This window comes from Canis lupus, chromosome 9 (genome assembly GCF_011100685.1).
Source record: "Canis lupus familiaris isolate Mischka breed German Shepherd chromosome 9, alternate assembly UU_Cfam_GSD_1.0, whole genome shotgun sequence".
Taxonomy (NCBI): Eukaryota; Metazoa; Chordata; class Mammalia; order Carnivora; family Canidae; genus Canis; species Canis lupus.
The window spans coordinates 53,836,092-53,861,293 of NC_049230.1; the positions used below are offsets into that span (position 1 = coordinate 53,836,092).

General features: G+C 46.0%; 1 protein-coding gene across 4 annotated transcripts in view; it reads right to left on the bottom strand.

Annotated features, from left to right (window-relative positions):
• GPR107 (G protein-coupled receptor 107) overlaps positions 1 to 25,202 on the bottom strand; it is an 81,754-nt gene that overhangs the window by 17,759 nt on the left and 38,793 nt on the right. For 2 of the 4 annotated variants that reach the window (XM_038549062.1, XM_038549058.1), the window contains 8 exons: positions 24,004 to 24,114; positions 23,551 to 23,684; positions 19,371 to 19,446; positions 17,802 to 17,875; positions 17,272 to 17,389; positions 14,103 to 14,233; positions 10,601 to 10,644; positions 8,315 to 8,383 (listed from right to left, as the gene is read on the bottom strand). In XM_038549062.1, coding sequence (XP_038404990.1) covers positions 8,315 to 8,383; positions 10,601 to 10,644; positions 14,103 to 14,233; positions 17,272 to 17,389; positions 17,802 to 17,875; positions 19,371 to 19,446; positions 23,551 to 23,684; positions 24,004 to 24,114 — 757 coding nt within the window. The remainder of the gene's footprint in view (positions 1 to 8,314; positions 8,384 to 10,600; positions 10,645 to 14,102; positions 14,234 to 17,271; positions 17,390 to 17,801; positions 17,876 to 19,370; positions 19,447 to 23,550; positions 23,685 to 24,003; positions 24,115 to 25,202) is intronic. The other 2 variants (XM_038549059.1, XM_038549060.1) reach the window with 2 other exon arrangements.

Sequence of the window (25,202 nt, forward strand, 5' to 3'; positions counted from 1 at the left end):
TGACCCCACCACCACCAATAGCAAATATGGTAAAAGAGTGAGTCTAGTGGGATGAAAAAACCTCGGACAGGAGCCCAGAGTCCCACGTTCCAGTCCCTGCACCGTCATGGCTCCATGGGCCTGGGCCTGGCCTGGCCTTCCCTTCTCAGGCATGGGTCTGCTTGTGGGCAGGAGGATGTCTTTTTTTTTTTTAAATAGAGTTTATTTATTTAGTTAGTTAGTTATTTTTTAAGATTTTATTTATTTATTCATAGAGACGGGGGGGGGGGGGGCAGAGGCACAGGCAGAGGGAGAAGCAGGCTCCATGCAGGGAGCCTGACCCGGGACTCGATCTAGGGTCCCCAGGATCAAACCCCATGCTGCAGGCGGCGCTAAACCGCTGCGCCACCGGGGCTGCCCAGGAGGATGTCTTTATGGCAATGTTTCTCCCTGGGGTGAGCACCAGAATCACCCTGAGAGCTTCTCCTAGTACACATGCCTGACTGCCCCTGTCATAGACCTGGACTTGGCCAGAGGACTTTGAAGAACCTCCCAGGGAATGGGGAAGGAGTGAGGGTGAGGGCAGGGAGGTTGTGTACCTGGCTCTAGGAGCTCCTGCAAGACCTACCTCCTGCTATGGGCGCCCCCCAACCAGGAAATCACCAGGACTCTGGATTTTGGCAACTACTTTTTGCTGAGAACAGAACAAGTACCCACGGAGGCAGAAAGTGCCCAGCTGTTTCAAATGCTTTACCAAGGCAGCAATCTCTGTGACCAGTAGCAGCAAGAGCAAAGGTACCCCATTTAAAGGAGCTGCTGCCCCTTCCCTAGACTTTTGCCTTTCCTCCGTCTGCCCAAGAGAACTACGAGGCAGGCAAGAAGACAGATGGTCACCTTCCTCCCCAGTGGACCTGCCTACATGGTCTTGAACCCTGACAGTGGTTGTCACCATCGACTGAGTGGGAACCATGTGTCAAGCACATCTCATGCTTCATGTGATAGCCTCCACGAAGGAAGAACCTCTATGACCACTGCCTCACAGAGGAAGGACTCAGGCCCGGAGAAGTTTACCAAATTATCAAGATCACACAGCTTATAAGCAGAGAAGCCAGTACTCAACGCCCAAGTCCACCTCTCTCTAAAGACCATGCTCTCGGGATCCCTGGGTGGCGCAGCGGTTTGGCGCCTGCCTTTGGCCCTGGGTGCGATCCTGGAGACCCGGGATCGAATCCCACATCAGGCTCCCGGTGCATGGAGCCTGCTTCTCCCTCTGCCTGTGTCTCTGCCTCTCTCTCTCTCTCTGTGACTATCATAAATAAATAAAAATTAAAAAAAAAAAAAAAAAAAAAAAAGACCATGCTCTCAATGCCCACACGTTGCACTATGAGAAAGGCAATTCATAGCTTTGTAATCCCCTGGCAACCCAGGGCTCAAAATGCCGAGCAATGCCCAGGAGCTGCCAGCAATCCATCTTGAAGAGTTAATACTGGATGATTTATGAGACATACAGAAGCAAAAGCCCATGACAGTCTCTTAAAGGTGAAAAATTTCCAAAACAATCCTCCTCTGAGTATAAAGAAAGCCTTGAGGCTTAAAACCATCCCCACCTACCCAACATCCTTTCCTTCTGCTTCCTCCCTGCCGTGCTTCAGAGAGAATTTTGAGTCAAACACAAAAATTACAGAAATAAGGATGATTGCAAAGCCTGGCTGGCGTCAATGTCTCTCTGACTCACCCTCAAGCTCAGTGGTTCCACAGTCTGCGTAAGCTCCGAGCTCAAGCTCCCTCTGCATGGGGGGCCCACACTGACCTGAAAGTGTCCATTTGGGGGAGAGATCAGCTCAGCTGGTGCTCTCTGACCTCTGCTGAGAGGAGATCCCACTAATCCATCCCACAAAGACAGTATCAGGTGCAAGTATGGCAACAGCTGTGATAAGACAAGAACTCTGCAGAGAAGAAAACTGATTTTTGAACTGTTGAGAATCATGTGAAAAGTGGTTCAAAGTACATTTCCAATATACATTTTTCCCACAATATACATTTAAAACAATGATCCAGGAGCAGTCAAAATTCACCAAACTGAATAGTTAAGGGCTATCTTATTATAAGCAAATATTATTGTAAAGGAACAATAAAAAGAAACAAAAATGGCCCAAGAAACTGGAGGGTATTATGCTGAGTGAAGTAAGTCAATCGGAGAAGGACAAACATTATATGTTCTCATTCATTTGGGGAATATAAATAATAGTGAAAGGGAATATAAAGGAAGGGAGAAGAAATGTGTGGGAAATATCAGAAAGGGAGACAGAACATAAAGACTCCTAATTCTGGGAAACGAACTAGGGGTGGTGGAAGGGAGGGTGGGGGTGACTGGGTGATGGCACTGAGGGGGGCACTTGACGGGATGAGCACTGGGTGTTATTCTGTATGTTGGCAAGTTGAACACCAATAAAAAATAAATTTATTATTTAAAAAAATGGCCCAAGAGACTGGCTGACAACCAGAGCACTTTAGGGAAGGCTAGCTGTAAGATTTCTGCTATCACATCTGGGGAGTCTCTGTTTTTGCCTCCCTTCTGCTCTAGAAACACCAAAGGCTCTTTGTGAGTGGGAGTGGGAGTGGGATCCTGAGGATCCATGCTGATCTGACTCTGCCAGTCGGCAGCATGCATGATGCTGGGAGCCTCGCTAGTCTGACACTGCAGCTGAGGCTGGGCTGAGCCAAGGAGCACTCTGCTCCCCCAGCTGTCCATGGCACAGACTCCCAGTTGGCAATGAGCTGGGTGAGAAGAAGGTCAGATATCCCATTGCTTGATGACACAGCCTGGTCAACAGCAGACAACACCTTCCCCGTAAGAGAACCAGATCTTCCTAAATACTGGGGTAATCAACTGAGAAGAGTCAGTTTCAACTGTGACTCGAGACTCACAGAAACCAAATGCAATGCAAGGCCAGTAGGCAGAAGGACTATGTCCAGGACCAGGGAGAGCATACCAAGATCGCAAACCAGGCCTGCTGCATGGCCAAGGGCCCCCCAAGACAGCATGGTCCCCAATATTTTGCAGGCCTAATAAAAAAAAAATGACAATGTGTCCAGAATGTGGCTGCTTCTCAGGCTGGGGATAGAGGCCTCTCTGCTTTTGGCTGTAGAATATTAACTCAAGATGGTGACAATGGTTAATTATGTTGAAATGTTAAGCAGAAGCTGTTATATTAATGACATTAGAAGAACTTCTGGGTGATCTGCTAGGGGAAAGTAATGAAAACAGAGTTTTAGGGATTAAAAGAAATGAAAAATCATTGTATTAAAGCCAGTCTAATCAAATTCTCTTTCTTTCTCATTGCTTCTTCATAATAGTCTATTTAGCTGTTGTTTTACCCTTTCTAGGTTCATGGACTGCTTTGAGACTGTGGAAAGCCACAAACCCTCTACCCAGGTAAATGCATGCATGCACAAAATCTCAGGAAGTTTCTGGCGCCCACACACACCCCTCCCATAATGCACTCACAGATGCCATGTGGAAAATATGTGAACTAGAGAGCTGGCCACACTCTTGACACGAGGTGGTCTTGACTGCAAGACAGAATGCCACTCTCATACCACAGGAGGGGCTTTGTAACCCCCTGCAGGGACACCTAGGTGGCTCAACAGTGGAGTGTCTGCCTTCAGCTCAGGGTGTGAATGGGACCCAGGATCAAGCCCCACATTGGGCTCCATGTGGGGAGCCTGCTTCTCCCTCTGCCTGTGTCTCTGCCTCTCTCTCTCTCTGTGTCTCTCATGAATAAATAAATCTTAAAAAAAAAAAAAAAAAAAGCCCCTGCACCGCACCAGCTGGAGAGAAAGTGTTCTTGGCCTGCCAGTATGCCACGTTTCTGGAGCAGAGGACTGTTTACGGTGCTCTCATGGTACAGCTTCAGACTTCAGAATCAGGAGAGGATTATAAGCATATGCTTTAGCTATACACCCAGGGACAAAAGGAAGGACGAAAATTTTCTGAGTGACCAGATAAAGGGCATCTCATTTTTTCCTGCCTCTTTTCTCCTACTATCCTGAAACAGTGTTCCGGAGGGGGTAATTCCAATGCTATCCTCACGGGCAGGGCAGAAAACAGCATGGAACAATTCTGGAGGAACTCATTCCTACCCAGGCAGCACCCAGTCCTAGAGCCCTCCCTGCGTGCTGGGGAAGGGAAATCACAGCAAAATGTGTGGTTGGGAGGCTCCCCTTTCTCCTGACCACCTCCTTCACCCTAGGGCTTTTGACCTAGGGCGTTCAGGTCTAACCTAATAATAATCCTCAGTGCCTACAGAATCAATGGGCCTGGGGCACCTTAGTTTCTACTTGGAAAATGTAAATAAAGATTGGACAAATCCGAAATTATAACCAAGAACTGAGTCAAAGGAGTCAGGGAAGACAGTACTTATAAACATCAGCCCCACTTGAAATGTATAACCCAAAGCTCTGCTAGTAAACTGAGAGCAATTTATGTTAAAAGCCATCTTGTTAGTCAAAGAAAAATGTAGATTCCCATTAAGATAATAAGTTAGGTAAAATATCAGAGCAGATGATGCAAAAGCTATTGCCCCAATCAAATGACAACTTTTTTTTTCTTTTTTTTTACGATTTTATTTACTTATTCATGAACAGGCACACAAAGAGGCAGAGACACAGGCAGAGGGAGAAGCAGGCTCCCCTCAGGGAGCCTGATGCAGGACTCAATCTCAGGACCCTGGGATCACAACCTGAGCCAAAGGCAGATGTTCAACCACTGAGCCACCCAGGAGCCCTGACAAGACAGCTCCGGACACAAAATAGAGTTTAGTAAATGCTTAAAAGCAGTAATTTTTTCTATCTATACAAGTTTCACAGTTTCCAAAGCACTCAGTAGAGTGAAGAGTCACTGGTCAACATCACTCTATTACAGATACAATTTTTAAAATAATATCTCTTTAATGTCTACAACAGCCAGGAGTTGGCAAACGTTTTCTATAGAGGGCTGGAGAACACCCTTGTGGGCCTGATGATCTCTGCCCCAGTGATTCAACTCTGCCACTGAAGTGCAAAAGCAAACACAGACAACTCATATACAAACAGGCATGGTATATTCTAATAAAACCTCATTGATGGGGGCACCTGGGTGGCTTAGTTAAGCATCTGCCTTCAGTTTAGATCATGATCTCAAGGTCCTGGGATGGTGCCACACATGGGGCTCCCTGCTAAGTGGGGAGTCTGCTTCTCCCTCTGCCTCTGCCCTCCCCTGCCCTGCTCATGCTCTTTCTCTTTCAAATAAATAAATCTTATAAAAACAAAACAAAACAAAACAAAAAAAAAAAAAAACAGGTAATTTTCTTCCTTTCTCTTCAATGGGTTTTTCATTAGGTCTGTTTATATGAACATACTCAAATAAAACATATTTACATATTTGGGGGGGGCATGAAATGCCCAGAACTAATGGACTCTAAATAGTCACAAGAATCTGGCCAAGTGAGTCTGAAATAAACTCTGCAGGCACAGGAAAAAAGAACCAGGTAGGCTTTTTGGTCACAGCTGTCATGACCACAAGAGATTCAAGAAGCCTCATCCCTATCACGTGGTTCCCAAACTTTTGGTCTCAAGATTCTCTCATACTTTTTTTTTTTTTTTGTTAAGATTTTATTTATTTATTCAAGAGAGACACAGAGAAAGAGAGAGGCAGAGACACAGGCAGAGGGAGAAGCAGGCTCCATGCAGGGAGCACAATGTAGGATTCGATCCTGGGTCTCCAGGATCATGCCCTGGGCTGAAGGCAGACACTCAACTGCTGAGCCACCCGTGTGTCCCTTAAAAAAAAAAAAAAAAAAAAAAAAAAAATCCAGGATGCTTGGGTGGCTCAGCAGTTGAGCATCTGCCTTTCGTTCTGGTCATGATCCCAGGGTCCTAGGATCAAGTCCTGCATCAGTCTCCCTGCAGGGAGCCTGCCTCTCCCTCTGCCTATGATTCTGTCTTTCTATCTGAGTCTCTCATGAATAAATAAATAAAATCTTAAAAAAAAAAATCCACTGGTCCATCTTGCACTTTGAATGGATCTTTTATTCATGCATGACTGTGTAACATGCATTGGCCAGGTAGAAAATAGTGTCAACTGAGTCATGCAGGTCTCTGAAATATTGACACTTTTTATCATAAAATATCTTTTTAGGGAATCCCTGGGTGGCGCAGCGGTTTGGCGCCTGCCTTTGGCCCAGGGCGCAATCCTGGAGACCTGGGATCAAATCCCACGTCGGGCTCCTGGTGCATGGAGCCTGCTTCTCCCTCTGCCTGCGTCTCTGCCTCTCTCTCTCTCCTCTCTGTGCATTCTCATGAATAAATAAATAAAAATCTTTAAAAAAAAATATCTTTTTAAAGTCATATTTGTTAATATCACTCCTTCTCACATGAGCCTTTTAAGACTTGGGAAGCTATCAAACCTTCAGTTTGATAGCTTCAGATAGATAGCTTCAGTGGTAGATACAAGTTTTCCTAAGTTAACATTTGTGCTTTCAAGTGAAAATGAGGTCACCAGCAACAAGTACTTCTAGTTATATCCCTGAACTGACATGTTTACTTCATTCATTTAAAAAAAAAAAATGTCTGGCTAAACCTCACGTCTGAGTAACCACACCAAAGTTTTATTCTTTCAAATAAAAATGAGGTCCCAAGAGAAAAACCGTTAGTTCAGCTTGCAACTCCAATAACTACACATATTTTCCCCTAAGACAATTACTGTATTTCGGTGCACAGCAGAGGTGCTTTACATCTACTTCCCATCTCATGACACTTAGAATGATAAAAGACCTGCGTTTAAGGGTTTAGATTTAATAACATTAGTAGTTTTTACTATTTCGTTGAGGCCACTCTTGAGTGAAACGAGTCTCTTTCACCCCTGCAAGCCGGCAGCATCACAGAAAGCAGTGGCCACTCATACAGTTTGGTGCTACTGCCTCGAATCACACTCAGGCAGTGGCTGTTTGACCCACTACTGCTCCTGTACCATTGGTGCAAACATCAACAGCAAGAAAGGAAAGGATGACTATGTCTGGCGATGAAACCTGTTTGGCCCCAAGGACCCCCATGGGAGCCGCCACCCTGAAGAATACTTCCCACGGCCACAGCTACCTGCAGAACATGGCAGCCATTCTGAATGAAGCTATGCCTCTACAAATCTGCAATTAGCCAGTCACCATTTGTTTAAATGCCTCTGAACTTCACATAAAAGCCCAGAGTCTTCAGAACATTTCCTCTGAATCTTCCTCAGAAACACAAGGGGGGGGGGGGAGGGAGATGAGCAGCAGCAGAGACTGCTAATTAAATGTGTGGAATCTATGCCCTGGCCAGTCCTCTGAGGTAATGGCATTGGAGAAAGAAGGGAACATGTACACACTCAAGGGCAGTAAAAGCCAATGCTGGGGAGCAAAACACGGTGGCACGTGGGCTCGGTGTCTGTGGGAGACTCGGTACGCTTCTGCTCAGAGAATGCAGTGCATCAGTGACTCCAAATGACAGAGGAGCTGAGAGAAGCAATAGCGTGTGACAGAGGAGATAAAGACACGGCTGAAGGATAGTGGGCAGCTTCCTTGTTTCTCCCAGGCTCAGTCAAAAGGACTCCAGAGATAAAGAAGTCAACAACATCCAAAGCAGCACTCTGAAAGCCACCCGCCGTCCCAAACGCGGGGACAGCCACTGCAAACAGCACTTCCCCCATCGGCAACTAGTCAGCCTGGACTGCACATACGCTGAGAGGTTCAAGCCAAGTCACCATCAAGGTCATGCACCGAGTCAATGGCACAATGAGCCCAAGAACAGGAACCAGAGCATCAGCCTCCAGCCAGCAATGCCTCCAAATCTCGTAGGAGACATTACCGCCCATGGTCTTCACTCGAAGGGGGTCAAGTACAACCCCTGGGAACCCGTGGAGGTTGGGTGGTCGGCAGCGTGCTCACTCCAGCTTTTGCCTCACTTCTGTCCCAATCTGCTTTGTGCTCACACCACAGGGCAGCTTGCCACCAAGGGGCAGGGGGATGCTATTCCTGAGAGTTCTCTGCAGGGGGGACTTGACCGTGGGCACACAGCTGCCCTGACTCTGGAAGTGTTACAGGCATGATCATTTTTCAAAGTATTGAATGAAATATGCATTTGCTGATTAGCTAAAAAACAGCCACAACCTACATCAATTCAGTGAAAGAACATGGATCAAGACACCCGCAGTGTAACTAACTACTCTGTCTCCCTTTCAAAGGGTTTGTGATATTTGCTGATGAGAAACAGGTGCTTTCTTAACAGGATGTCAACCCGAGAATGGTGAATGGTGAAGGAGAACCTGGTGTGCTGGTGTGACTTCCTGTTTTCATATTCGCTCTCTGCTGAAGAGGTCGCATGCTGTCACCTGCTGGAAAAAACGAGAAACTGACATGTGTGCCCCAGGAAATGATGACAAGCGTATTTGGGTTCTATAGTTTCTCTTCACTACAGCTGCACAGGGACAATGTAGACCTGTCTTGGGCTTCACCCAGCTAACCATCGACCATTCTGGAATAAACAGTTCAGAGACAATTCATCACCAAGGCAACCCCCAAGCCCTCTCAAGGCTGGATGCAGAAAGCGCACAGGTAGTCAGAGGGACAAGGATGACGGAGAAAAGGGGAAGGGAGCTGGTGAAGAAGGCTCAGAGGAATCCACGCAGGGGAAAGGCAAGGCCAAGAAGAAAAGGACCCATACAACTCACTGGAGAACATCCCCCTTGGAATTTTTAAACATTTTCAGCCAAGCAGTAAGGAAAATGAATCCAGAAATACTGAAGTGTATAAAGATGAAAAAGTAATGTGTTAGCTCATATTAAAAAAATCTTTAAACTTTAAATTTTTTTGAGTAACATCTATACCCGACGTGGGGCTTGAATCCATGACCCCTGAGATCAAGAGTCGCACACTCCACATACCAAGTCAGCCAGGTGCCCCTTGACATATTAAAATTAATTTGTTATAAAAATAATAATAAAGGTATCTTTTTATGTGAAAACTACAGAAAAAAAAAAAAAAAAACAAGAATATCTCCCAAATAACACTTATTCCCAGAGGGTGAGTTTTTATTTTTTATTTTGAATTTTTCAGTTTGTGTCAGGGTGCTTTATGAGGATTCTAATTTGTGTTTTATATTTTGTAATTATCCTTTATCCTATTCCAAGAAGGCAAGAGGGTTCTCTGAGCTCCGAGCCAGGCTAAAAGCAAAACATTTATAAAAAGTTCAAGTTGAAACTCACTGACAAGAATCTATCCCAGAGAGAGAAGGGAACCCAGTGCTTTTGAAGAAAAAGGGAGAAAACAAAAAAGAGCCATTTCCCAGGACTAGAAAGAAAACACGAGCTGGCATGTTCTGAGAGTGGTTGCCTGCAGCCACTCAGGCCAGTTGGGCCTAGGGAAACTGGACTCAACGCTGACTGAAGCTCCCAGCCAAGGCAGGACCCCATGGCGCCAGGCTGCCTAGAGGCCAGAGCGCTACTGAGGGCTAGGGGCAAGGCGGAGGGCGGGTGGTGGTGGGGGGTGTCTCCACAGCAACCACTGTGAGCCAAAACCACCAAAGTCACAGACACCCCCAGTACTATGCTCTACATAAAAACCCCAGGATCTCACGGGACACTGAAGTGAAGCCTTGAAATCAGGTTTAGTTAAACAAAATGTGGTATTAATTATATGGCAAGTGTGAACTTGGATTTGTACCTATTACCTGATTTCCAATTTTTCTAAAATGAATCCACATTACTTTTATAATAATTTAAAAAAAGGGGTCAGCAACCAAACTCATCAACAACAAATGAATTATCTGCCTTAAGGAACACTGCTATTGACACTGGGCATGTGACTTCCTGGACCCAGAGGTGGCTCCCAGCACTGAGAAAGCCCTGAGAAAGCACTGTTTCTCCATCCCTGGCGCTCCAAAGTCTCCTTTTATGCCACTGCAGCCTGTGATCATGCACTATTCAAATAAGCTCAGAAATGCACAAAACATTCTCTTTGTGGCATCTTTTCTTAGGAATTGTTAGAAAACCAAGGAGACGCAGAAGGGTTATCATGGCACGAGCATTCAAAAACCAGAGTTTCAAAAAATAATAGTAAGAATAAAAACCAGAGAGTTTCAAAGGTTCTCTCTGGCATCACTCTCATCTTAAATTAATACCGACACATCTATTTTGAAAGCGTGTTAAGTCAGCAGGAAGGGATGCTTTACACATAGCCATCCCCAATCCATAATACCTCCTGTTCTCACAGCGAAGTGCTATCTGGTCCTTCCCAGACGAGATTTTTCTCCTCCTGACTCAGTTTGGAGAAGGTGAAAATCACGCTCAGGAGTGGAAATGGAATGAATCATCTCACTAAGCAGCAATCACCCCCAAGTCTCCTTCCACAGCTGACCTCTGCAAAGTTCACCCCCTGCCTCTCCTGCAAACAATCCCACCTGCTTTCACAAAGCCCCCGGGGGCTCCCCAAGCCTGCCTCCCAGGAGACTGTGGTCCTTCTGCCTTCACCTCCACCTCCACTATTCCTGGCAGTGAGCAGGCATGTGGCTTCGGGGAAGGCCCAGCAGCACAAAAGAACACAAGGGAACTTGCCTTTTCCATCTGTTGCTGATGCTTCTTGTAAATGCCTGATTGACCTAAAAATAAACATTGGGAAAAAAAAGGTTAGCTGACAGGTCTGCATTCTTCTCTGCTTCCAGCATGAGTAACTCAAGGCCATGCATGAAACGGCTGGACCAGATGTTTTTATTTTTTAAAAAATTTATTTATTTATTCATGAGAAACAGAGAGAGAGAGAGAGAGAGAGAGAGAGAGAGAGGGAGAAATAGGCTCCTCGCAGGGAGCCCGACGTGGGACTCGATCCCAGGTCTCCAGGATCATGCCCTGGGCTGAAGGCAGTGCTAAACCGCTGAGCCACCCAGGCTGCCCATGAACTGGATGTTTTTTTTTTTTTTTTTTTTTTTTTTTTTTTTTTTTTTTTTTTTTTTTTTTTTTTTTTTTTTTTTTTTGAACTGGATGTTTTTAGAGCACTCTCCCTAAACATGTGGTCTTTGCTAACCGACAACTTGCCCACAGCTTGCCCTATCAGGTGCTCAAGCCTGAGAGTTAAGGATGCCCTCTAATGGCTGAAAAAGGTCTGGCAGGGGCCAGGGTGAGCCAGAAAAACAAAGCAAAACACCATCATTTCAACACTCTTGATCTCCCTCTCTACTTAAATCTACAGTTCCCACGAGGACCCCACCCCTCAATAATGCCATGGAGCGCACTTGCTACCTAGGGAACATGGCTGCCCCACCAAGGCTGGAGGCTGATTTCCAAAGTCTAGATCTAGGAGCTTGTGAGCACATGGCTTCTTGCAAACTCCCTATTTCACCAACTAGAGACACAGAACTCTGCTGAAAAGTGTTGGGCTCCAAGGAGTCTTTTTTTCCCCTGCTGTGATGTGCCAGGTAACTAATTACATCACTGCAGTGCAGCAAGGGAACACTAACATTGTTAATGAGGCTACAGTTCAGAGTTCTAGGTAGAGTGCAGAGACTGGAAGAGAAAGACTGTCTCAAAAGAATGTGGAACAGCCCAAGCAGATCCAGCCTAGGCAGAGGAGGGTGGGTCTCACATGTGGGCTCAAGTTCTCACCGACCACCCACTCTCTACCTGACCACGAATAAGTCTTTTCTCCTAAGAACCTCCCCCCAGCCCTGTCATCTTCCCACCTAGAAGTGAACAGTGCACAACAGGGACGTGAGCTAACACAAAACTGGCACCAAACCCATGCCTGCGGAGTCTGAATGCTTCAAAAGAAGCGTCGATGCTATTTAAGTCACCTCCAGTACTTGATGTTTTTCTTTTTTTTTTAATTTTTTTAAAATCTTTTATTTTTATTTTTACTTATTTATGATAGTCACACAGAGAGAGAGAGAGAGAGAGAGAGAGAGAGAGGCAGAGACATAGGCAGAGGGAGAAGCAGGCTCCATGCACCGGGAGCCCGACGCGGGACTCGATCCCGGGTCTCCAGGATCGCGCCCTGGGCCAAAGGCAGGCGCCAAACCGCTGCGCCACCCAGGGATCCCGATGTTTTTCATTTTAAAGCAACTTTCAGAACATCCACCTTCAAGAACCTTGTTGTGGGGCATGTACTCATTCATGCTACAATGAAAATGGGGCTGGAAATGGTCACTTGTAGCCCCTATAGCTCACTTGTGTCTTCCCCGAACACCTAAGTCCCTTCTTTTTGCTGAGAACAGCAGATGGAAGAGAAGGGACTATACTCTGTTCCAGAACAGTAAAATGCTCTTTCTTACCTGAAGACAATGTCGGCATCCTGCCACAGATGCCCGAATAACTTGCTCCTGGGCAGGATGTGGGGCAGTGAGAGAGATTAGAAAAGACTCACTCGTCTTCTGTCATCTCTGCTGGAGGCTGCCTGCTGCATGGGCATGTGCGCGCGTGTGATACATGACGGAGTAAGGGTCAAAAGTGAGTCTGAGGGGATCCTTGGGTGGCTCAGCAGTTTAGCAACTGCCTTCAGCCCGGGGCATGATCCTGGAGTCCCAGGATCCAGTCCCACATCGGGCTCCCTGCATGGAGCCTGCTTTTCCCTCTGCCTGTGTCTCTGCCTCTTTCTTTCTGTGTGTCTCTCATGAATAAATAAATAAAATATTAAAAAAAAAAAGTGAGTCTGATTGGCAGGAAATACGATTACACACCATTAGCACCAGCTTCTAAACAATCAAGAGTAACTGAATGAAGTTATAAACCCCAGGATCCTGAATATAAGAATTTACAGGGATCCCTGGGTGGTTCAGCAGTCTGGCGCCTTCCTTTAGCCCAGGGTGCGATCCTGGAGTCCCGGGATCGAGTCCCGCATCAGGCTCCCTGCATGGAGCCTGCTTCTTCCTCTGCCTGTGTCTCTGCCTCTCTCTCACTCTGTGTCTATCATAAATAAATCTTTAAAAAAAAAAAAAGAATTTACAGCATGGGGCCATTGTAGCGTGGACCACCTCATTTCTAACATAAGGCAGGTAAATATATTTTTAAAAATTTTATTCCAAGGGGCACCTGAGTGGCTCAGTTGATTATGCATCTACCTTTAGCTCAGGTCATGATCCCGGGGTCCTGGGATGGAGCCCCAAATCAGGCTCCCTCCTCAGTGGGGAGTCTGCTTCTCCCTCTGCCCCTCCCCCTGCTTGTGAACACTCATGATCTCTCTCTCTCTCTGATAAATAAATAAAATCTTTTAAAAAAATTTTTATTCCAAAAGAACTGCTTTCAAACAGCCATGGAACTAGAGCACTGTGAGAGTGTTTTCTTTTTGCTAGCCTTTGTTCCTCTACTTGCTTCCTACTGAACCAGTGATTCCCTTCACCTGGCATAAGGTTTTTTTTTTTTTTTTAAGATTTTATTTATTTATTCATGAGAGACACACACACAGAGAGAGAGAGAGAGAGAGAGAGAGGCAGAGACACAACACAGGCAGAGGGAGAAGCAGGCTACCTGTGCAGGCTCCATGCAGGGAGCCTGATGTGGGACTTGATCCCGGGTCTCCTGGATCAGGCCCTGGGCTGAAGGCGGCGCTAAACCGCTAAGCCACCAGGGCTGCCCCTGGCATAAGGCTTAATGAGGCTATTTCTTCTCATCAACCAGTGGCGTGGCACTAATGTTTCTTTGCACATAACTGAAGCACCATGTGTGTATCTACAGCCTGAGGATACCTATGTGTTTATGTGCTGGGAACTCTCACTAGTATTATGTTCATGCACTCTGCACTTTCTAATTTGGCAAGGAAAGGCTGTATGTGGAATTTCAACTCTCTTCTCTCCAAATGCATGCTGCTAGGTTACACTGCCCCCTGAGTTCTCATTTCCAGACTCTATTGTCTACGGTGCTAAAAGCCATGGTGCCAGTTCAGCAATCTGGGTATGCACTAAGGAGCTGGATAAAGACATGGCCTCCAGCCTCCTGCTCCTGGAGGGGACCCAGGAAGCAATGCCCCACATGACTCAGACGGGTTTGGGAAAGGCTGATCCGGCGACCTGGCCTCATCCAGCGGATGAGCCCTCGGGTGCCCCACGGCCCCCTCCCTGTGGGCACTCACCACACCACTGGGAAGAGGATGGCTCCACAGCACAGCAGGTCCACCAGAAACAGAGAGTCCTTCCACAAGCCATATTCCGTTGTCCCCTCCTCGGTGGACTCTATGATGATGTAGGCCACGTTTGCCAGTACCTACAGGACATGAGAAGTTGCTGAGGCCCTAGAGCAAGGGCAGATCTCTATGATGGCAGCCCCAGTGGTGAGGGGACCCTGCAGCCTGCAAGCCTGCAACCATGGCTATAGCATTCTCTCCAGTGGCACATGCTTTTCAGAACACTATGCTTATCCCTCAAGGAGTAGTCTCTGTACTCTCCTCCCGAGCTTGGGATAGCCCCAAGCAACAGTCAGGTGGCTGTGAGGCCATAGGATTTCCAAAGCGGGTCATAAAAAGGACACTGCCTCTGACTGGCCCTCTTGCTCAGGACACACATCTTTGGAGCCCCGAGCCCTCTTGGAGGATGTCTGGCTACCCCGAGGCTGACAAGGTGGAGAAACCAGGCAGAGAAAAAGAGGCAGAGGAGTCCCAGCTATTGCCGCCCCGCCTCATCGAGTCTTCCTGGCCCAGGAGATGGAAGCAAATGAAGACTTCGAGGCAGCCCCATCTAACCGCATGAGGCCAGTGCAGCCATTCCTCAATTCCTGGACCATACAGTACATGACCGAATATGTGGTTACTGTTGCTTTCTATCACTGCATCTGGGATGACTGGTGACGCAGCACAGATCACCAGGATGCTCTGCCTTGCTCCTTAGGCCCCAGAGCCGTACAGGAGGCACTGCACAGCCCACTTGGCTGCGACACCCAGATTCCTCAGGTCCACATTCTCCCTGTGTGTCTACCGCTGCTTCTCAGAGACAGCCAGTATTCTCGGTACCCGAAGTTGTTATCAGAGACCAGAGCAACGGGACCGGCAGACTCTGGCGCATGCTTGAGTGGCCACACTGCTCCTCCTAGGAGTAACCCCACTTGGGCCACCTCTACCTGGGATATGGCTTGTCCACGCTCCACTCTGACCAGCCTCAGGGGTTCGGTTTCTGCACCAGTGGGCTGCAAAAGGTCCCAGAGCTGGCTAAACTGGATTAGTATTTCAAACCTGGGCTACTATTCAGCATAATCAAGGAGACACTCTCTGGGAGATTTCCAGTAGGTGGGGTACAGAGTTGACAAGTCCACCTCTATGCTCCATGCAAAGTCCAAGGCCCCAATCACTTTGCTTGCTTGCTATAAAGGTAAGTCTGTACACTTCGACAAAGGATGTAAAATCTGTTGCGCTGCTATGTGGGACATCTCTAAGTATAATTTCTTTTTTTAATCTAGGACACTTCAGTGAAATGATCACAAAAGCCATACTTCACTAGACACAAATGCAAAAATTATTCTGAAATTTCAGTCATCCTCTGACACACACAACCTAACCACCTGCATCCAGGATTCTATCTATGAAGACAAAGGAAACAAAGGCTTTCCTGACTTAAATTCATAATTCCACTTGGTCCTTACTTCACACTCTCGACACAAGACAGAATGTTCCCCACTGTGGAACAAAGCACCAAAAATGTTCCTGAAAGTCTGTGGGTACATTTTGTACATCTTTCACTTCTCATTCAGAAATGTGCACTGGCTCCCTGTGGCCACAAAGAAATAGTTTTAGCTTCCCGGCTGATGTTCAAGGCCTCCCCAGACTAGTCTCTACGTTTATCGATGCATAACTTCCTTATATTCAATTTTTTCAACGTCCTGTTTCCTTAGAGTTGCCTGCCATGTAACCTTGTGTTTAGCTACCTCAGGGGTGCAAAAGAGGGAAGCTAGGAGGGCTGTGCCCATCGCATCCCAGCTTGGGTAGGGGAAAGAAGGTCTGCCTGGAGGGATGGTAGCAGCTCTGAGGGGGACAGGGAGCAGTATAATACTGTAGGAAGAGAACCCAGGCCCTCCCTTCTGAGCTCGGTGGCAGTGGCAGGCTGCAGAACTCAGCCTGGCCACTGTAGGCACAGCAGTACCCCTGGGAGCTCTACAGCCAGGACCCCCAGCTCCTTAGCATCTGTTTACTTGGCAGTAGCAGCACTGGTTTCTGCTATTGCCCTTCTGCCTGCCATATTTCTCTCCTTAAAAATGTAGGCGGGATCCCTGGGTGGCGCAGCGGTTTAGCGCCTGCCTTTGGCCCAGGGCGCGATCCTGGAGATCCGGGATCGAGTCCCACATCGGGCTCCTGGTGCATGGAGCCTGCTTCTCCCTCTGCCTATGTCTCTGCCTCTCTCTCTGTGTGTGACTATCATAAATAAATAAAAATTTAAAAAAATAATAAAAATGTACGCAAGGCCCTTTTCCACCTTGAAGCCTTCTAGACATTCAAATTTCAGTGATTAGTCTCTCTCCTGGGAAACCTACAGCAACTGGTCTGCACCATTTGGTTACTGCTAACACAAGTCCCTTTTCACTAATATGAAGGTGGCTTTGCTGCAAACACGGCCAGACTGCCCACCACCAGAGTGAGGGCGTTATCACCTTCCTTCCTTCACCTGCCACACCCACACTATGTTCCCAGACAAGATCAGGCCATGAGAACAACTTTATCACACATCTGCTCTTTGGTTGAGTGGAATGGAGCAGTCATGCATTCCTGCCAGGCCCTCTGTTTATTGTGAGTTCTTTATGCCCAGTCTCTGCCTTCGATAAGACTGTTACATAGAAGACAAGGTTCCTCTCCCAAGGGATTCACAACTGGGCAAGGCTGGCCTCAGCCCAGGGTCTCAAACCAGGGAGGGTTTAATAAATAGTTGCCCTGATCTCTATTTAATACTCTACCTTGTGAAAACTCACCGGTGTCATTCACAGTTTTAAAATAATTTGTTAATAAAAACACTACATGTCTGAGCTTGGCTAAGAGGACAGTCTTGTCAGAGGGAAGCCAGATGCAGGAAGGCAGGCAGTATGTCCTCTGACCTCTCCACTCAAGTGTAGGCATCCATAAGCCGCTCGCCAGATGAGCAATTGCAGACAGCTTTCAGGGCAATGACCCGAGGCCCAGGTCTGCCAGAATTCAGCAAGAGAAGCCCAGTGGTAATAGCTAGGGTTTCAAGGCGAGTGGACCCCCTCTGCCTGGACAGGCCCAGAGCTGAGCCTTGCAAAGTGCCAGGACACAACCAAGACATGCAAGATTAGGGTCCCTTTACCTGGAGCGGGATGACAATCATGAAGATCTTTTTGTCTTTATCAGAAAGGATATGCTTAATGAAAGCCCAGCCGGTGCCGATGAGCGCGATAGTGATGAACAGTAGTGCCCCTTTCAAGCTGGAAAAGAAAAAGTTCCAGACACTAATGGTCTCTTCCAAGTGTCTGTGCAAGTTCCATTACACAACTCATTTATGACTTCACGTGCTTCTTGGAAAAGGTAGGTGGCCAAGTTTAGGAACTTCTCTTAAGTGAAGCAGCACACAAATAGTTTGCCACATACCCCACTCCCTGAGCAGCTAATCCTCCAATGGAGGCAACCTCTTCCTGGGAGCACACCCACAGCCCCGAGTTCTCAGGCCCAGACAGCCACCTGTGTGCCACACACCCTTGGCATGGCAGGAACCCAGACGGGCTGCCACAAGAGGGCAAGGACTGTTATCGCAAGGCAAGTCTCTTCCTACCATGGCCTCCCCGACTTTGCATGTCACCTTGAGGGAGGAGTATTTCATGTGTCTCTCTGCATACTTACAGGTGAGTGATGTAGTACACGACAGCCCAACCCTCGATCGGAAAGCCCTGGGAGGAGATATAGTGGTAGTCGATCTGCAAAGAAACAACTGCATTTCAGAAAGGTCCACACAGCGAACAGGAAATGCTGCCACAGGACCTCACCATAGGAGGAGGGGGTCTCCTCTGCCCCACGTCCTAATACCTCACAATTCAGCATGTGAGGGCACTAACATGAGGTAGCAAGAGAAACCTGCCACAAGATCTCAACACCACCAGCACCCAGGCCAGGCCACTCTCTTCAGGCGGGAGATTCACACTGGCAAATGGTGGCCTGTTCTGTTTAAAATCTCCAAGGGCCAAATGTCACCCATCTTTCTTCAGCATTTCAGCCAGGAACTTCACTTTGCACACTGCAGCTGCTTATTACACAAGTCAGTCAGCCAGCCAGCAAAAAAATCCATGTGGAGTCATGCAGCTTCCACTGTTCTGTTTTGTTTTTTTGAAGAAACTCTGTACATTTAGAGCTACTCAAAGCCACCAACACGTTTTAATTAAAGTGGCAAGTTTCAGGAGAGCGCCCACAATGGTTCCTGGCAGAACTCACAGACACTGTTATTGATTTCATCTTTATTCTGTCACAAATGGCTAACTAGACACTGAAGTGACTCAAGGGTCTTGTCATTCATTATCTACAAAGTTCCAGAAAATTTCTTTTAACTTAGATCCAAATGGGAAATTATCCAAATAACTGTCATTTCCAGAGACTGTAACTGGACACATCACTACTTCTTTGATACCAACACTTTTTAAGTGTAGGAGAGCATGTGTCTAGAAACTGTCGCCCTTATGAGCACAGCCGGCAGGTGCCACGAGCCAGTTGTGACTTTCCTCCCACAGGCAGGTGCACTTCATCTCCCATCCAGACTAAATATTCAAAGTATAAGCTTAGTTCACACATCTCATTCTTTAGAGTATCCTTTTTCTCTCAAATAAATATGCTAACACCGGACTTCAAATCAAATGGGAACATGGCAAAGTATTTAGAAAAATTAATTCATGGAAACAATTCAGCAGGTGGCACTCTAACCTCGAAAAACGACAAACAGGAATAAAAACAAGTAAAGCTCTAGGAAAACTCTGAGTATGCAGGTAGCATTAGAAGATGTCTAGTGGGGGGCACCTGGGTGGCTCAGTTGGTTAAGCATCTACCTTCGGCTCAGGCTATGATCCTGGGGTCCTAGGATAGATCCCCACATCAGGCTCCCTGCTCAGTGGGGAGTCTGCTTCTCCCTCTCCCCCTCCTCCTACTCATGTTCTCCCTCCCTCTCTCTCTCTCTCTCTCTAATAAATAAATAAAATCTTTAAAAAAAAAAAAAAAAAAAGGAAGATGTCTCTGGGCCAGGGTCATGGACAGAGGGTGTCATGATTTACCCCTGTGATGGCCCCTCCTGCACCAAAGGCTTCATGAGACAAGGTCTTCTTTCATCTTGTTTCCCATGACCTAGCTCCCCTTCTTTCCAACTCATTTTTCCTAATTATATAGACACTGTACACCATTTCATAAATGATCCAAAATACTAATACATACTGCATGGAACACCAAGGAAAGAGACTTGGTGAAAGGAAGGGCCGCCATCAACCAGTGAATTTTAAATACGTCATTCCTATAAAAACAGAGAGAAAAGAATTAAAGAAATATTCCATTCCTCCAATGGATGGCCAAAGCTCCAGACATCAGATACATTTATAAGGAAGTAGTAACCTATAATCTCAGCAAACCACAAACATGAAGTCTTTTGGAAACCTAGTTTCTACCAGCAGAAACAGCCCCAATGGAGCCCTAGAGTCACCTCTCATGCACAAGTCTGTGTTGTGACTAGAACAAAGTCAGGCACCAAAGCCAGACAGGATGAGTTCCAGCTCCTGATAAGATGGAAATCTACATAGCTTGCCAGGTTCGTGCCCAGAAACTGCCCTTGAAAGGCCACAGAGGCAAGAATGAAGCGGTGGGATCCACAAAACTGGCAAGAAACCCATGGGTGGGAGTGGAAGGTGCCTAGGCTCGGCTGTGGGGTCTGTGGGGGCGAGCTGCGGCCCTGGAGGCTGGGGGGGGGGGGGCAGGCCTGGAGCCAGGCGGCAGATAGGGTGGAACCCGCCACACTCACCAGGCCAGTGGGGGAAAAGTCCCCACTCCCACCACCATGCCTACAATAGACTCGTCCACCTTTGGGCTGCCGGCCACTAAATTCCTCTATACTTTTCCACCTCACCCTGGGAACTGACCTAATAGGACACAAGACCATCTGGGAGACAAACTGACAACTCTTAAAGTGCCTAAAACTTGAATAAGAGCTACAGAGGAAATGCACACTGTCAGATATCAAGACTATTCTGCAAAGCCATGGCAGTAAAAACTATGGAATGGGTACAGCATCAGACAAACCAACAGAACAGAAAGCTCAGAAATGGATTCCTGAGTGTATGAAGCCTTGATATATGATAGATAAAGGGGTAGCAAATCGGTAGAAACAGGATGGATGGTTTAACCGGCACAGGGAAAATCAGCCCAAACCTGTGTGCATATACATATACATACACTGCTGTGTCCCTACTTCACATTTACATAAAGGAGGACTCCAGATGGATCTCAGTGCTAAACATAACATATGTCTTTTGTGACCCTGGAGTAGGGAAAGGTTTCTTCCAAGCAGCACTGCCCCAAAGACTAAAATTAGATAGTTCTGACTCTATTAATATGAAAGACTTTCTTTCAACAATGAATACCACAGACAAGTTTAACAGACTGGGAGAAGAAATTTGCAATGTCTAAGACAGACAAAGGACTGATATCGAAAATATACAAGAAACTCATGTAGGGTGACAAGAAAATGAGACACCCCAAGAGAACCATAAAGGCAGTTACAAGAGGGGTAACCCAAATAGTTAACAAGTCCCTAGAAAGATATTTCATATCATTAGTATTTAGGAAAATGCAAAATAAATGAAGTACCAGTTTATATCCATCAGACTGGCAAAAAATAAGTTGGCAGTGTTGGTACATAGGGGAAACAGGAACCCTATGCACCCCTGGAAGAAGTATAAACTGGTACAGGCAAAGTGGCAGCACTTAATGAAATTAAATAAGAATTTACCCCAGACCCAGTGCACCTCCTTCTGGGAGTGTACAGCAGACACTGCACAGAGCCATAAGGGGGGACAAGGCCAGGGTGGGAGTAGGCGGTCATGACAAACCTGGAGTAGACAGGGAATGGAGGCCAAGAGAGGGGTCTCTCACTAAAAGGATGGATAAGTAGAATGTGGGGATGCACACTATGGAGTAGCTAAAAACTAACAAACTAGATAGACATACAGCAATGTGACTAGGTCTTAAGAAAGACACTACAGTGTGAAAAATGAGAACAGTATCTATAGATAATATAGTTTATAGAAGTTAAAATACACAGTATCAATAAACATTAGTTATTTATAAGAACACACACATGCCCAGCATAGATATTACCTGCATCTAAGTAGCTGGGAAAAGCATGAGTGAGGGGTAGAAAACAAAGGGGAAATGAAGACCAGGGGCCTTGCACAGACCGATAAGGTGGGTGTGTCTTGAACTGGCACACACTCCCTTTCTGGGCTGATTTCCTGTCTGGTGCCTACCTACTTGAAGGTCAAAAATGTAGTAAAGGCCAGAGGAGTGTGTCACTTCTGAAGAGCATCAAGAGGTACCCAGAGCGCAGAACTGCCGGCTGCCGAGCCCTGTACTCACTCACATGCCAGGTAGTAATGTCTGAGATGAACACATACTTGAAAGCCACAGCAACTTGGCTTGCATACTGCTTCTACCCTGACAACTGTAATCCCACCAAGCCTCAGGTACCTCTCCTGAAAACGGGCAACACCCAGCTCAAGGAGTGGCTGGATGGTGAGGTGAAACAACTAGCATCAAGTGCTTAACTGGGCAAGGAGCAGACATGGAAAAACGATTGGCTGTCTTACCCTCCCCACACTCAAGGGCCCAGGACAGAACTCGGAGAGTTGAGAGGAGCCGCACACGCACGCCAGGCAGATGCAGGTTCCGCTCCCAGCTCTGGCAGGTGCCACTAGCTGCTGTCTCTTATTTCTCCTCTCGAGACCTCCATAAAATGAGGCAAAGATCTCCCAGTTCATTCTAACTCTAAGGGACTGCGAGCCTCTGAAATGCACAAAACCTTGGAGTCATATCCTTTATGTGATTCAAATTTCCAACCCAACAGAACTGTCTGTAAGTCTCCTGGAAAAACGAGGAGATGGGGTGGAAGGCTTAAATTATATATCCTTGTGTGTATACTGCACTTCAGCAAGAAAGCTAAACACATGCTGCACAAAATAGGTTGGCCTCATTTAACCACAGATTTAAAACTTCCCACAATTTTATGTAAGTGAACCAGTGACAACTGCTAAATACACGGAAACTCAAATACCACTGAACACCTGCCTGGTCAACTATTTTGTATGTACCTCATATTTGCATAGCACTCTGATTTATAAAGCCCTCTAGAACACAATATTTTGGGGGGAATCACATAACATATCTAAGGTTCTAATAAGACCCACAGAGAAAAGCAGGGCAATGACCCTGTCCCAGTTTTGTGGCTCAGAGAGTGAAACAAGACACACAGGTGGGAGCAATCCACATTTATACTTGGAATTGGGTCTCTGATTCCCAGTTCTTGCTTTTTTAATAAAGGCAGAAGCAAAACTTTACTTAAAAACCTTTTTATAGCCTAAATTGGTAAGATTCTTTTTTTCTTATTAAAAGCTGCCGAATCGCCTACTCTAAACATGACCATGAAGGGTCCTTCACAAGTAAACAAGTGGCTCTTTCCATTTGGTGAGTGCAGTGAATCTTATGACAAATAGGAACTAGCAGTGCACCCGTCGAGGCTCACCACTCCAGCTGAGCATGTCCACCAGAAGACAGGCCACTAGGGACTGAAGAGATCTCAATTTCTGACCAATGCTCCAGAGAAAGAGGTATTTGGGGCACTTAATTATTTTATGAATTTAGATTAATTCCATTACAATCCCATATTCACATCCCATCATTTATTTAACAGGCTTTATAATATAACAAATACTTCACACTGTTCTCTAACTGAAAATTAGAAAGTTTTTTATTCAGTTTTTTTGAGGGAAGGAGACAGATTTAAACACTTGATCCACATACACACAGCTGCTCCCTTCAAGAACTGAGTACAGGCAGGTAAAGCCTTCGGGTTTCAGAAGAGAGTCCAAGAGCCAGGCAGGTGGGTTCTGAGTAAGTTTTCTCCAGGGACAGGCCTCTGGAAGCCAACACCTCTGAGCAGGCAGCTTCTGTACAAAGCAGTAATGCCATGCTCTTGGCCAGGCAGTGGGTCACTGTCACTAACCTCCTCTCGTGAACACACAGCCTCTGAATGGGATCAGTGAGCTCACCCTGAATCCTGGACCACATCCTCTTCACTATGGTAACACTTGCTTATACATTTTATTTTGCCTATTATTAAAATATTTGGATTTGCTTTTTAAACAAAGCAAAGGGAAGTAAACAAACACCAGGGCATGCAAAGGCCCCCCACAGTGCAAGGCTTGCATAATCTCTGTTTCAGGGAAGATGCCCTTTGAAGAGGACAAGGTTGCTAGTGCCAATCCCTCCAAGGCTCAGAAGCCAGCAAAATATGAAATTACGCACATCTCAACACACTCTAAGCTGGATGGCTCAAGAAGTAACAACTCACCGTCGTTTTCGAAGGATGTGAATCCAGATAGTTCCAGAAAGGAAAAAGAAAAAGGCCATGGAAATGTATAATTTAGGGAGAGGGATTTCTCCTGCGGAGAGGTAGCTGTCAGGGTTCTTCTCTGTGATCTCAATCTGAAATGAACATGAAACTAATGCTTACTTTTCAGGAACAGATCATCCCACAGTCAGCAATCTGTCACCTTAGCTGCTTCACCTGGCTAAGGAAGTATTAGCAGGTAATAATCACATTCCTAATGCACAGGTTAAAGTGTAAAACCATCCCAAATTGCTCTGTATTTTCTTGTTTGTGAATCCTCTGTGGAGATGGGATTCTGGCCACATTCTTCTCCTACTCTATTTAAGCTAAAACCTGCTCTTATAATGAAATAAATGTCTCACATTTTACAGAACTGACAAAATCCACATGGAACATCTTCTAGACAGTACTCACATCAAGGCTGAAGGAAAACTTGTCGCTAGACAGCACTTTATTCCCAGAGCATTTATGGAAATAAAGACTGTAGAGGCCTTCTTGGTCATCAGTGCTGATGTTAAAGAAAAACTGAAAGTGAAGAAGACAAAAATTTAAGAGTACGCAAATCCTCAGCTAAATGTCTAAATCTTAGAAATAGTTCATGAATGCTATGGACAAAAGAAAATACAGATGGACTCATCACTTAATCAGATTTTCCCAGGGCAGAGTTTAAAAAGATGTTTTCAGGGTGCCTGGGTAGCTCAGTCACTTAACCATCTGCCTTCAGCTCAGGTCACGATCTGAATCCTGGGATTGAGCCCTGCATCAGATTCCCTGCTCAGTAGAGAGCCTGCTTCTCTTTCTACCCTTTGGCCTTTCCCCCATTCCTGCTCACTCTCTCAGTTAAATAAATAAAATCTTAAAACAACAACAACAACAACAAAACAACAACAACAACAAAACAGATGTTTTCTTATTCTGTTATTCTGTCTCAATATTTTCTTATAACAATTTTCAAGGTAATGGGAAAGGGGACAGAACTGCCCAGTGAACACCTATATGCCCCACCACCGAGGTTCTATGACCACTCATTGCCGTCCTCCTTTTGACGTAGACCCCCTCTCCCCACCCGTGGTAGCTTCCACTGAGGGCTGGCTGCAGGAAGAATCTACGAAGCAGGTACCTCGTTTTCAAGCTAACATATTATTTTGCTGTGTAGGTAAAAAATACTCCTAAAAGAAAGGAGGCTCATCTGCTGCTTGGGAAGGTAAAGGACCAATTTAAAATCTACTCCTAAAAAAAAAAAAATAAATAAATAAAATAAAATAAAAATAAAAATAAAAATAAAAATAAAAATAAAATAAAATAAAATCTACTCCTGTGATTTCAGCAACAGTGACACAGTCTACATTTTCTACATGTACACATTTTTCTATTTCTCACATGCTTCCTGTGTTCAAATGAAGTTTAATGTAAATCCAAAGACATTTTATTTATAAGATCACAGAGTATGACTCCTTGGTCAATTCTAGAGAGCATTTTGCTAGAAGCCTAAAAGATATAGAAGATAAACTACATAGAGAAGCAAAGAACCAATAGCGATAACAGTTTTCCTAACAGTTGGGAGGGGATATGAGGGTCACACGTGGTCTCTGGGGTGCTGGCAGTGTTCTCCA